Source organism: Heterodontus francisci, chromosome 6 (assembly GCF_036365525.1).
Source record: "Heterodontus francisci isolate sHetFra1 chromosome 6, sHetFra1.hap1, whole genome shotgun sequence".
NCBI classification, from domain to species: Eukaryota; Metazoa; Chordata; class Chondrichthyes; order Heterodontiformes; family Heterodontidae; genus Heterodontus; species Heterodontus francisci.
The window spans coordinates 43,686,033-43,699,045 of record NC_090376.1 but is presented as its reverse complement, the minus strand read 5'-3'; the positions used below and the strand labels follow the sequence as shown (position 1 = coordinate 43,699,045).

The 13,013-nt window shown below is 40.3% G+C and overlaps 1 protein-coding gene across 2 annotated transcripts in view; it reads left to right on the top strand.

The window, feature by feature from the left end:
* pan3 (poly(A) specific ribonuclease subunit PAN3) overlaps positions 1-13,013 on the top strand; it is a 213,166-nt gene that overhangs the window by 151,933 nt on the left and 48,220 nt on the right. The window contains exons 9-11 of one of the 2 annotated variants that reach the window (XM_068033548.1): positions 2,715-2,873; positions 3,316-3,432; positions 10,856-10,957. In XM_068033548.1, coding sequence (XP_067889649.1) covers positions 2,715-2,873; positions 3,316-3,432; positions 10,856-10,957 — 378 coding nt within the window. The remainder of the gene's footprint in view (positions 1-2,714; positions 2,874-3,315; positions 3,433-10,855; positions 10,958-13,013) is intronic. The other variant, XM_068033549.1, reaches the window with a different exon arrangement.

The window sequence follows — 13,013 nt, the reverse complement described above, 5'->3', positions numbered from 1 at the left end:
ATCGGTGCGCTCAGCCGTTTCTTTATCACATGCAATGAATCGATTTGGTTGAAGACTGGCGTTTGTGATGGTGGGGACCACAGGAGGAGGCCAAGAGAGATCATCCACTTAGGATTTCTGGCTGAACTAAGTTGCAAATGCTTCAGCCTTGTCTTTTACACGCACGTGCTGGGCTCTGCTATCAATGAGGATGGAGATGTTCATGGAGCTTCCTTCTCCCGTTAGTTGTTGTGCATCACCATTCACGACTGGATGTGGCAGGACTGCAGAGCTGGTTGGTTGTGGGATCGCTTAACTGCCTCTAGCATGCTGCTTCTGCTGTTTAGCATGCTTGTAGTCCTGTGTTGTATCCTCACCAGGTTGGCATCTCATTCTTGTGCTGCTCTTGGCATGCTCTTCTACACTCCTCATTGACCCAAAGTTGATCCCCTGGCTTGATGGTAATGGTAGAGTGAGGGATATGCCAGGCCATGAGGTTACAGATTGTGCTGGAATATAATTCCGCTGCTGATTAGCCACAGCACCTCATGATGCCCTGTTTTGAGCTGCTAGATCTGTTTTGAATCTATCCTATTTAGAACAGCGGCAGTGCCACACAATACCATGGAGCGTGTTGTCAGTGTGAAGACAAGACTTCATCTCCACAAGGTCTGTGTGGTGGTCACTCCTACCAATGTTGTCATGTTCAAATGCATCTGTGAGATGTGAATCCAGAGTATGTTCTGTGGCCTTATTGCTCTCAGTGCTTCTTCCAAGTGGTGTTTGACATGGAGGAGTACTGATTCATTAGCTGAGTCGGTAGGTGTTAATCAGCAGGTAGTTTCCTTGCTCATGTTTCATTTGATGCCATGAGACTTCGTGGAGTCCAGAGTCAATTTTGAGCATTCCTCGCTCCTGACTGTATACCACTGTGCTGCCACCTCTGGTGGGTCTGTCCTGGTGGGACATATCCAAGGACAGTGATGGAGGATTCTGGGAAGTTGACTGAAAGGTATGATGCTGTGAGTATGACTGTGTCAGGCTGTTGCTTGATTCATCTGTGGGACAGCTCTCCTAATTTCGGCAGTCCTCAGATGTTAGTGAGGAGGGATTTGCAGGGTTGACCGGTCTGGTTGTGCCTTAGTCGTGTCCAAATCCAGTGCCTGGGTTGATGCCAGGTGGTCCATCTGATATTATAGTTTTCCATAGCGGTTTGGTACAACTGAGTCATTCCCTAAGCCATTTCAAAGGGCAGCCACATTGCTGTGGGTCTGGAGTTGCATATAGGCTACACCAGGTGAGGATGGCAGATTTTCTTCCGTAAAGAAGATGAATGAACCAGATGGATTTTTACAACAATCTGTTAGGTTTATGGTCATGATTATTGATATGAGAATTTTATTGCAGATTTATTTAATTAACTGAATTTAAACTCTGTAGCTGCTGTGATGAGATTTGAACTTATGTCCAGATCATTACTCCAGCCCTCTGGATTTCTAGACCAGTAACATGACCACTATATTACTGTAACCCCATATGTCTGTATTAAAGGTATACTGAACAGTACTGCCCGAAAGGAGAATTGCCCCACTTTGTTGCTAGACAGCTAGATGCCAGCACCACAGACCACTGAGGTTCATCTGAGCTGGTGGTTTTCTTTGCTGTCTAGCACAATCTCAAACTAGTGGCCATTTTTCTCAGACTGTGGAATCCAGTACAGTACAACTACTGATTTTTTTTTTGTATGTTTACACGCAAAAGAAGTTGCTCAATATTGTACTAAAGTGGAATACTTGGGTACATTTCCACGTTTATTTGGCCTAGTAGCTTTTTGTAACTTATTCATATAAATCAGCTTTGAAAAGACGGAATTATCTCATAACAATTATTGAAACTGAGTACAATAAGCATTCAGCTGATTTGCTTTATATGTGTTTGTATGTAAGTATATATATATATATATATATTTGTAAATGTTTCTATTTCTTGTGTTACTAACTCTGTAAAGTTGATTATTTTCACAAGATTCATTGTTAAATTGGGCATTTAATTTATTTTCTACTGAGATGTACAACATTCCTTTCATTTATTGAGCTATGTAATCCATTTTACTTGTTTTACCCCCTTTTTTCTGACCATGTTCAACCTCTCATGCTTCTGAAGATGTTGATTCTTTGCTGAGGTGCTGTTCCATGGATACTGGGTATTCCTTGGTACCTCATCTAAGCAACCATTCTTCCTGTGTGAGTCTAAAGCTCAAGTCTGATTCATTCTTAACCTTGGTGCACACATTGTTCCAACAGGGGTCACTAGCTGGCATCTAGGAGTGGGAGCAGCAGCTGTTTATTTACCCCCTTTTTGACCAGGGTTTTGTTCCTCCTACACCCAGGGATCTCAAACTCATTTGTACCCAATTGTTATCTAGCAGGGATTAGCCAATTCAGTACGGCTCAGGAATCTAATCTGGGACCTTCCTGGTCTATAAGACTCAGCTACTCACTGAGATAACTATCTGAGCCTTTGGAGGAGTACAGTTTTATCTAAGCAGTGATTGTTAGTCATTCTAGATTACAATAATGTAACATTTTCTGAAATGGATGTGCAAAGAATCTTAAAATATGTGATTAGTATACTTAAATGGGAAAGGGGAAAAGCATTTATTGCATTTTAGTATATTTTGTATGGACAAATGTCTTGTTTTCTGGTTATTATAATGCATGGATTGTCTGCTATAGGGTTTCCAACAGAGGTAGACAACTACCACAGTCTTTTTCCTTTGGAGCCTCCACCAGCTAATCGGCTACAAAAAACAAGTAATTTTGGTTTCCTTACATCCTGTTATAAAGCTATCAATAGTAAAGATGACCTCCCATACTGCCTTCGCAGGATACATGGTAAGGAAATTCAAAATGCATTCATCCTATATTAGCTGCTTGCCAGTGTTCTGTTAAGGTTGCCTTGAGTAATTATGTATTGTAGAAAATAAATTCCGAATCATGTTTTTATGCTTGAGGCCAGAGATACAGGTAATGTGGAGTGGATCATTTTTAACTTTGGGAACCCAATGTCATCATTTTATATTCTCTGGTCAGGTAAATACAACTTAGAAACTTTAATACAATGCTATGGCCTTGGAAGCCCATTCTTTAGTACAATAGTGTGCTTTTTTTCATTGACCATAAGCATCCCAATAGTCTGAGCAACACTCCGACACACCAAGAAGTAAGTTCAAACTGTTCAAATGTCACTTGAACCCTTACAATCAACTGAAATACTGGACCAGATCCCAGAGGTAAAAGGGCACAGTTTTAACCCAGTACTTTGGGTACTTTCCAGGCTTTCGCCTTGTCAACACAAAATGTATGGTCTTAGTGGACATGTGGAAGAAGATCCAACATTCAAATACAGTAACACTTAGAGAAGTATTCACCACCAAAGCATTTGGAGAACACTGTGAGTAGTTTTTCCTGTACCAACCAACATAAGCAGTAGAGTGTACGCTTTGTAACAGAAGATTCTTGCAGGTCTTAGCAGTTATTACTTGGTGAAACAAATGTATTTTGGGGCAATTTTTCCAATGAGTCAAGTTGATATTACTAGTTTTGAGTTCTGAGTAGCATCTGTAATTTCCGTAGTGTACATGTGCAACATAACCTTTGTGCAGGTAAGCCAAAAGAGCAGGGCAAACTACATCATATATTTACTGACAAAATATAGTGGCTGTCCTTTAGCTGAAAGAAGGGCCACCACCTACTCAGCCGCAGGAGTTATGTGATTTGGCAAACTCAAAGGGTGGAGGATTATAGATGTACACTGGTACATCGAGAGGAAAGAACTAGAGGAGGTTACGAATGATGAAGAAATGAGCAGGGAAGAGCTACTGAGCTTGACATTCTGAAGGAACTGAACCGTCAGTTTCAGAGTATTCAAATTTAATTATGCTGGCTACTATGCTAAATTGGGAAAAGCTCTAATTTTCCTCATGATTCTTTTCAAAATGTGATTTGCAAGGACGGTAATATATAGGTCATGACTGAGGTCGATGTTGTTTATTTCTCCTCTTCCAACACTCATTCTTAAAATGGCTAAATAACATGTTAGTGCTTTGTGGTTGCTCTCATTACTTGACATTGGTAATGAAGTGATAGCATGTTACCTGAGCCTCACTTAGTTATATTTTGGTCTAAGAAGGCTTAAAATCGCACACGCTGAGCTGCATTTGTATTCCCGCCGCCGGGAGCAGCAAAGGGCGTAGAACATGGCAGAAGTGCCCCACGGTACTCACGATGATGCAATTACGCGGCGGCTGGCCATTTTACATATTCACAGTGGCCTCGGCAACGCTGTTCATGGCGTCACCTGTTTTGAGGAGCAGGGCCTGGCACCATTTTTAAAAGGCTGCCATCCCTGCAAACAGTACACCATAGCACAGAGTTCACCCCTTCCCCCCTGCCCGTACCTATCAGAGTGCACAGTTCACCCCTCCCCACCTCCCATCAAAGTGCAGAGTTCACCCCTTCCCACACCCCCCCCCCACCCCCACCCGAGTGCCTAGTTCACCCCTTCCCCCCCACCCCCATCCATCCGAGTGCACGGTGCACCCCTCCCCCACCTTCGCGGCACTAGCTTTCCCTGCCTGGGAAAGTGCAGGCGCGTGAGTGCTGAGGATTGGGAGCTGAAGATAAGATCACTCAGTTTAGATTTTAATTCATGCAACTATGTGGTTTAAATATGCTAGCTTGGATCCCATCGCAGAGTGGCGGAGGAGTCGCCGCGGAGCATCCCCGCCGCCAGGAAGATAAGGCCCGGCAATCTCAACATCGGGTTCCGTGGCAGCCACTGCCGCTCTGATTTTATGCTCTCCCCCGCCCACCCCTGGCACAGAATCTGACGTCAGGCTAGGAACAAAATCCAGCCCTCTGTTTCACCCCACTTAACTTTTCTATAAATAATGATTACTAGTGAATTAATTGTTTCTGCATATATTTGTACATTCAATGCACAGGAACATACATGCACATAAGTCTTCCTTAAAAGTCATTGTGCTAAGCATTCTCTGTATGATTTTTTGGAAGAATCGCATTTGAAGAACCAGAATGTCTACAGTGTTGTCATTTTTATGTTTTCACCTTTTGTAAATTAATCAAAAGCCAAGGGTTTATGAAGTTTGCAGTGTGTGGCTCACATCTTCCTTCCCTCTTGCATAATGATAAAAGCACAGCGATATCATACCTTAAGTAAAAAATTTGATAAACTTTTCTCCACAATTACAATGTGACTTTCCAGTAAGCATCCTATATTAGTATTCTCACAATAGTACAATGAATATAGACTCCAAAGTATATTACTATTTCATTTCTGTGATCTCCACATACTAATGAATACTCTGTTAAATGAGAGCCTACACTTGGAATGCAGTTTAAAGGTTTGGTACTATGGAATTCATCTTGGCTTGGTGATCTTGTCTGCTCCATTTTTTATCCTCATTGTAAGCTGCAGTTTCAACTGTTGTTATACCTATTGTCACATGACAGTTAAAAATAGTTTGTTGGGATTTGTAGTTTTTTTTATTTTGAAGATTCAATTTACAGATCTTCATCATAACTTCAGTGAGATGTTTTTACATTTCAAAAATGAAATCAACTCTTAGATCTTCAACATTAGATCTTAAAGTCAAATCATAGTCGTCAGTGACAACATCCAGCTTCAATATTTGCTAAAATAGTTCTGTTTCCCTTGACGAGACCCCATGATCATTACCTTGCTTACTGGCATAATTTTCAATATTTTGAACTCTGTTTGAAAGCCTACAGTAGGGCTCATTTGAAGTATTTGATTCACAGGAAGAAAATCCTGAACAAGAAAAACTCTTTTAATTCTGCTGTTATGAACGCTGGCCTTTGTAACGTGGTTATGTTTTAAAAACAGTAATTTTAAAAGTTTAAGATGGAGTCCAAGAAGTTAGATGACCTCACATCCCCTCTGCTCAAGGGCAAGCCAGAAATCTTGGTTACCAAGATAATAGAGACCACAGATAAAGACTTTTTGAAAAACAGAGACTGCAGGGGGATCGCCTGAAGAACAATGGGTTTCACCCTCCCAGACTTTCAGATCGTAAGCAAGGAATCAGTGATTCTGAGGATGCGAATGTACCAGGCAGCTGTTAACACCTGGGAACAATGGAAGGCCCAGGTGGTTCTGCGGAACTGGACTTTGCATATTGAGAAAGGACAATAAGCTATTGACGTTTGATTCCAGATAAACTTACCAGATTTTCTGAAAGCAGACAGGTTGTACAAAAGACCAGTGTAGCAGCCTCAGAGCAGGCTCAAGGAAAGGAAGACAACTAGTGGTGGCAGCCTCGAGAGAGAGAGAGAGAGAGTCAGCACTTGCATTCGGAAGTCTGATACAGCAAAAGGCTGCGAAGACTTCAACCTGTTTTGAGAGTAGAAGCTTGCGGAGAAGGAAAAGACCAACGGGATCACCAGGAAATCACCTTATTCACTGACGCCAAGGTTGGATGTGCTCGGAGAAGTGAGCGAAGAGGACATTAATTTTGAAAAGGTCTGGGAGAGTCAACCCATTACAGTTGGGAGGAGTTTGCTGCAAAACATTCACCATCAAAGAGGACTTGTGTAACCTATAAGTGTGGTGTGAGGTTTTCAAGTGTTTTAATAAGTAAAGAAAATACCCAAAATTACAAAGAAAGGTATCAGCTACTTACAAAGTACTATTTAGTTAATGGGGATTTCTTTTAGTTTAGTTATAATAGTCTAAAATGTAAAATCTTGTCATGTAATTCTTTACATTGGGGGTTTTAAATCTTGTATTTTTAACGTTAACAGTCTCACTAAGGTCGTAATACTGCAAATAAGCAAGCATCCTGTTGCAGTTTTTCCAAGAAGCATAATATCAGCTCCATGTCAGAAAATAATTGATTGCACTTAATGGAACTTATTCGTTAGGCCACTAATGATCTTATACAATGCAAATTGCAAGAGTACTCAACCTCATGCTGAACTGCTTCAGTTCAACACTAGAGTAAATGTTTTAGTTATTCATTTTCATGATATACTCTCATGGCCTCCAAATTTAGTCAACATGTACCCATGAGTTCTGCCCTAAACAATTATTAGGCCCTGGATTTTGTGAATTTGTCAATCTATCATCACCTTGGAAGAACCTTAGTTTGGTGTGATTCCACTTGTCCTAACTTTATAAAGTTTCCTTAAGTATTGCAGAAACTGGTTTTAACTAACCTATTGCTGACATCCCTCATAACCTGAGAAGATGGCTTTTGATTTGGGTAATTGGAATACAGTCTAACCAAGATGACCTGCAAATGAAGGTAGCAACCTACTTAGTAAAAATATCCTGTATAAATCAGCACTTTGGTGTGTTAGAAACTTGTGTGTTGAGCCTGGACATGTGGTGTCATAACATTTGAAGCTTAATAGTATCCAGGACAGAGCAGTTCACTGGTGACCCTGCCATTAGATTTAATATCCACTCCCTCAACCACAGACACTGTGCCTGTAGTATTTAGTCTAAATGATGAACTACGACAAGTCAGTAATTTCAACAGCATCTCGCTTCCCTGAAACCTCCACATCAAGAACAAGAGTAGCAATTTTGTGGGGATCGGTCAGACTTGGCTCTTTGTTAGCATTCTTGCCTCTTAGTCGGAAGGTTGTGCTTTCACGTCCCATTCCAGAATCTTGAGCATATAATTTAGGCTCACGCTTGAGTGCAGCACTGTCAGAGGTGCCGTCTTTCTCAGGTGGATGTGAAGGATCCCATGGCACTCTTTTGAAGAAGAGCAGTGAAGTTCTCCTCTGTGTCCTGGCCAATATTTAACCCCCAGCAAACATCACTAAAACAAATTATCTGGTCATTATCTCGTTGCTGTTTGTGGGACCTTGTATGCAAATTGGCTACTGCATTTCCTGAATTACAACAACTAAACTTCAAAAGTACTTCATTTGCTATAAAGCGCTTTTGGACATCCTGAGGTGGAAGCCACCGTATGTACTCTTCTTTATCTCCAAGTTCTCCACCATCATAACTTGGACATATATCAGTTCCTTTTTTGTTGCTGAATCAATATACTCAACTTCCCTCTCTAACACCATTGTGGGAGCACCATCACAACAAAGACTGTAGATGTTCATGGAGCAGGGCCCCACTACCTTCTCAGGGCCAATAGGAATGCCACACCCAAAGAGCAAATTTGTAAACATCCTAAGTTCTCCAGGCCTAAGGAAATGTATGTTCTGGGAAAGCAAAAACAAATTTTCATCCAAAGAACAAAACGCTGTTGATAAAACACTTTATGCCAAAGGAAACCATCCTCCACTGGGCTACTCACCCAGACTTTGGAAAACCAAGTGTCTGTAAATCAGATGCCAAATGTATGGATCAGACTGAGACTTCAGGCACTGCACTTTGTCTTGCTTGTCTCATGGGATCAAAGATCAAGAGGTGTTCATATTCAAGCAACTACAAGCCTTTAACAAGTAAATAAACTCTTCCACTCTACAGTTCTTCAGGCAACAAATATGCAGCAGGTTGTAGTTTGGTACATAAACATGCGGGTTGGGAATCACGACATCGTACAATGTCTTGGAACATCAACGGATGAGGTTGCCTAGTAATAAATTTTATGCAACATTCCAGATCAAGAAATTGCAAGTAGATCTTGGCAGGCAAATTTTATTTTGATTCAAGACCATTAGTCACCTAGTGTTTATGGCTCATCAGTCTCCTGGAACAGGAAGTTTTTTCACCTTGAGATTCTTTTTACAGCTGAAATCATGAATGGTGGTTGTGTATAGCAATCCTTTACTGTTTGATGAAAACATGGTACTTGGACTTTTCTTGCTCTGAACATCGAACAATTGCCTGTTGCATCTTTGAGGATAACTGAAAACATGCTCCTTATAGCCTTTGCCGGTTTAGCTGTTGAGAGGACAAATCACCAAATAAGCTTTTCTTACTTCACTGACTGGTGTCTTGGTAGCATCTAGAGGAGCTTTCACCTTAAAAGCCATAATTCTAGCAGAAAAAGCCATGTATGTTGCTATTTGGATCTTGACTGCAGCCTATTAGGGTACAAGGTTCAAACTGGTCTAACATATATTTGTTGCTCACATAAGTTCTGTCTTTGGACCCCTGGTGAGAATTTCTTTTACACTAGTTGCATTGAACCTCATGAAAAGTGCCTGACAGTTGAACATTTTCTAGTAGTTATGCTTAATATTCTCTTTGGTGGGAAAATTATTTTGTTAAAGTAACTTTCTCGTGGGGATTAACTTCTGCAAATATGCTGTTTATTCATTTGAGCTGCCAGTTTATTGCTTCCAACTTTTAACTTTAAAGATTTGCACTTTTTGCTTCAACTTGAGCCTGCAGAATTCATGAACTTAATGTTCTCTTCTTGTTGGAACTTAAAGACCACATCCATTATTATTATCTAAAATTTGAGTATAATTTATCTAGGGTATTATAATGCAAGTTCTTTCTGTCACTACAGACTTCTTAAATTTTAAAATATCACAAAACCTTAGTAGTGAATTAGATCGTAGTTTACATAGGGTTTTTCAAAACAGTCTACATGACAGTCAAATGGAGTAACTTGCCTACTCCTACAAAGCATTATTGTCCTGATTTAAGAGAAAGAAAGAAACATTTATTTGATCGAAGAGTTAAAGATGACAAGCATTTTGGTGCTGTTGTGTTCCAGGCTGGCCCTAATAGCAGTTTAATGGTTTCTACGTCAGCAAGTTTTATAACTTTGGATAATCTTTGTGAAGGTTGAAAAGAAAAATACATTTTAGATTTCCTACATTGGGCATGGTTTTCCTCATTCTTTGAAACCCCAATAACATAAGGATAAAAGAAAACAGATGATTCAGCCCATCAGCGTGCTGTTTCCATAGACCCATGTATAATCCACAATAATAATCTTTTGGAAGCTGCTGTATAAATGTTTTTGGATTTGCAAGGTTAATGGAACAAACTTCCAGAATATTAATCCGTCACCACTATTTGACCATGGCCTCTATCCTTCAAAAACAGCCCCTGCTCCCCTAACAAAGATTCTGACAGCATACAAACCATTGTGCCCTAATGTACTTGACCATCACAGCCTAGACCTGAATGTATAATCACCAGTCGGTTATCTAGCTCCTTTTGAAAGGAGTTAATCAACACAGTGTCAACTGCTTCTGCTGGACATCTGTTTCACAGATCCACAACTCTGGGGGTGTGGTGGGGGGAGGGAATCATCTGAACATTTGAGTCTCACATCATGTTTGTTTTCATGAATGGTGGTTACATATTTCAAGAATGTGCTTATCTAAATAAGACATTAAAAATGTTAAATGTTTTAATAAAACTACTAATCTTAGTGAGGATAAGGTTTATTGATGTGATAAATCATGTTGATATTTGAGTAGTTTAGTTCATGGTCAGATTTTCACAAAAGTCAAGTGAGTTTTGTTTTCCTAAGTGCCGATTTGTAATTTTTAAAGATGGCAGCCTAAATACTATGTTTATTTTTTTGTGAGCTGACATATTGGGAGTATTTTCCATCGTTAAGAGAAAAAAAAACTCTTTTTCCAAGTCTTTACATTTACCATAATGTACAATCTGCCTTGAAAATAAATGTTTGTGTAGCAAATCAATTAAGCATGTAGGATCTCTTTTGTTTCTGAGGCTTCTTGTTATCTAATTTCTATGTTGTGTTTCCCACCAAATATGGTCTCTGAGTTAAAGAGAAGCAAGCGTTTGAAGGTTAGGAGTTTTTCCTCATGAGAGCTGTAATGAACTACAAGTTCAAATTTTATGTAGCTTTTATTGGTTGCTTTGTCTACAGCACTTGTATTTGCTTATGACTTCCATGCTGGAGCAGAGACAATGATGAACAGGCACTTCAATGACCCCAGTGCTGGCGCGTATTTCACTAAAAGGAAATGGGGTAAGCAGAAATACATTTTAAATTAAAATGCCTCTTGGCCGATGTAGTAATTATTGTATGAAAACTTTGTGGTAAAATACTTAGCTTTCAATACTTTCCTATCAAAAATGAATAACCTATCAGGGCGGCACAGTGGCGCAGTGGTTAGCACCGCAGCCTCACAGCTCCAGGGACCCGGGTTCGATTCCGGGTACTGCCTGTGTGGAGTTTGCAAGTTCTCCCTGTGTCTGCGTGGGTTTCCTCCGGGTGCTCCGGTTTCCTCCCACAAGCCAAAAGACTTGCAGGTTGATAGGTAAATTGGCCATTATAAATTGTCACTAGTATAGGTAGGTGGTAGGGAAATATAGGGACAGGTGGGGATGTTTGGTAGGAATATGGGATTAGTGTAGGATTAGTATAAATGGGTGGTTGATGTTCGGCACAGACTCGGTGGGCCGAAGGGCCTGTTTCAGTGCTGTATCTCTAATCTAATCTATCTGGAGAAGCATTGAAAAGCTTGCTATGTGGTTAGTTGCATTGTTTTATCCGGCTAACTCTGGCAGCACCTTGTCTTAGCCTGCGGTTAAGCTTCTTGGTTTAGGTAAGTGAAGTATGTCCGAAGGAAATGGGTGGGGGAGGGAATGTGTATTCCATACACAGCCAAAGAAAAACTATTTGTGGATTTCTTAGGGATTTAATTTGGAAGTTCTTAAGTTTGGTAATTGGTTTCCACATTAATGAAGAACTGGTTTATCAAGAAAAAGTTTTGCCAAGCCTCAGTGTCAGTATTTAGAAACATGGATTTATAGAGGTTTTTATACTTGTATTGGGTTTTATGTGTATCTTTAAATAAGCTGAGAATCATTGTAAGAAGGATTATAGAAGTGTGTAGAATCTACTGTATCTGAAGTATCATGAGTCTAGGGAGGTTATTTAACCAAGAAACTTCCAACCTTTGTGCAAAGTCCTGCGGTAGTTCACTGCAAGAAAGAAATGTGGGTGAGCTGCAAGGAAATAGAAACAAAACTACAAACAGGGAATTAAACCTGCCAGATAAATTTAGTTCCATGTTACCCGTTACTCTGTGCTACCAAAATGATGTAGTTGACAGTTGAGAGTTAGGACTCGTGGTTAAGTGGTTAAGTCACATGTTCCTTGGGTCAGACGCTGTGGGCAGTAAACGTGTCTTATCTTACCAAGCCATCTGCTGTCCTTGTCCATGCATTTCATTTATCAGGGATGTGGTAGCAAATTTTCTCCTAGTTTAACAGATGACCAATACATTGCTTCAGCTTCAAGCTGATTCTCATTTAGAGCACCTGCACAAAGCTAACATTGTGGCTGCCTTAACCACACCCCACGTCACCTGCCACCCCCAGCTCTTCCCCCCCCCCCCCCCCCCAACAACCAATCACCACCTGAAAAGGAAATGCAAAAAAAGCATAAGTATTGATTGTCCTTCTGCGTAGTAATGTTCTTTATTCTACTTAAATATTATGGTACTTCACCATTAACAGAGTGCTACTTTTGCTCTGTTTTTGTTGCTCATCCTTTTAGGTTTCTGTTTGCAGCTGGCACTGTAATAATGATTTATGTCTCAGGATGTGTGCATGCATCAGAATTCCATTTATGTAGCAGTTGGAACTTCGTATCGGCCTGTTGGGTTAATCCAGAGGTTTCTGAACTGGTATTCAAGCACCTCTGAGTTAACCTCCAGGCAGATTCTAAGCACTAATCCACAGATGCTGCCAGACCTGCTGAGCTTTTCCAGCACTTTGTTTTTATTTCAGATTCAAAGCACCAATAGTTAGATAAATGAAGGCAACTTCTCTGGAGTGCAGGATATCTCAAAATTATATGCTTTAATGATAGGTCACAAAGAAAGTATTTGCTTTACGCGGCCTAAGGGCATCCTAAATTGCTTCAAGTATCTAATTTAATAAAATGATAATGCCTCTTACCAGGTAAAGATGCATTCAATTTCTAAGGATTTATGTAGGGATATATTCCACTCAGTTAACCTTCTTATTGAATGTAAAAGCCTGCATTGTTCCTCATTCATGGACAATCATCTCAT